This window comes from Bison bison, unplaced genomic scaffold (genome assembly GCF_000754665.1).
Source record: "Bison bison bison isolate TAMUID 2011002044 unplaced genomic scaffold, Bison_UMD1.0 scf7180017864480, whole genome shotgun sequence".
In the NCBI taxonomy this organism is placed as follows: Eukaryota; Metazoa; Chordata; class Mammalia; order Artiodactyla; family Bovidae; genus Bison; species Bison bison.
In genome coordinates this window covers 1677926-1678700 of record NW_011495040.1, presented here as the reverse complement: position 1 = coordinate 1678700, position 775 = coordinate 1677926, and the positions used below count along the sequence as shown (strand labels likewise).

The 775-nt window shown below is 61.0% G+C and overlaps 1 protein-coding gene across 1 annotated transcript in view; it reads right to left on the bottom strand.

The window, feature by feature from the left end:
* The window catches only part of TCF7L1 (transcription factor 7-like 1 (T-cell specific, HMG-box)), a 203472-nt gene extending 202961 nt beyond the window's left edge, over positions 1–511 (bottom strand). Inside the window, exons 1-2 of the mRNA XM_010862246.1 lie at positions 501–511; positions 45–331 (exon numbers count right to left, since the gene is read on the bottom strand). Coding sequence (XP_010860548.1) covers positions 45–331; positions 501–511 — 298 coding nt within the window. The remainder of the gene's footprint in view (positions 1–44; positions 332–500) is intronic.
* Between the last annotated feature and the right edge of the window lie 264 nt (positions 512–775).

The following is a 775-nucleotide window of genomic DNA, read 5'->3' as shown; positions in this document are numbered from 1 at the left end:
TGTGCCTCCCCGCAGTGCGCGCACGGCCTGGCCCCCAGACTCACCCGAACCCCTTCCCCGAGTCCCATCCCGCACCCCCGCGGGCCTGCCCCCCGCCCGGCTCTGGACGGACCGCTCGGGTTCCGCCCCCACCCCTAGGCATCCCCTAACTTTCTTCGCGAGAACCCCCAGAACTCCGCAGCAGCTCCACAATCCCTCCCACCGGATCCGCGCGCTAGCGGGCGGCACTGCCCCCTGCGGGAAAGCTTCGGACCCGCAGACGCGCCGGGACCTTCGGTGCCTGGAGTCCTCGAAGCGCTGGATCCCTCCCGGCTTGATCGCCCTCGCCTGCCTAGGGCAGAGGATTAGAGAAACGTACGGCACCCCAGAATATGCCCGGCGGCCTCCCGCTCCTGTCTTTCCTGTGGGGTTCCAACGCGCCCCCGCCCTCCACGCCCCAGTTCAGGTTTTCAACTTTGTTCAGGTGTCCAGAGTCACCCAGGCAGAAATCCCCAAATCACCTTCGCCCCATAGTTCCGGACCGGGTGCTTAATCGAGTAACTCGCGGGGCTGGGTTCAGAAAGACTTCGGATTTGATACGTTGCGAAGGAAAATGACCCCTTGATATCTGAAGCGTTCACGAAGCTGCCTTGGGAGCCAGTGATAGTATGAAAAATGCCCAGCCGGCCTCATACTAAAGAAATGCCAGATGCCTCCTGTGATAACATTCAAGTATCGTCTCTCTACCCAGTTCGGCAAAGTTTGAAAAAGTGAATCTTGTGTCTTCCGCAGTAGG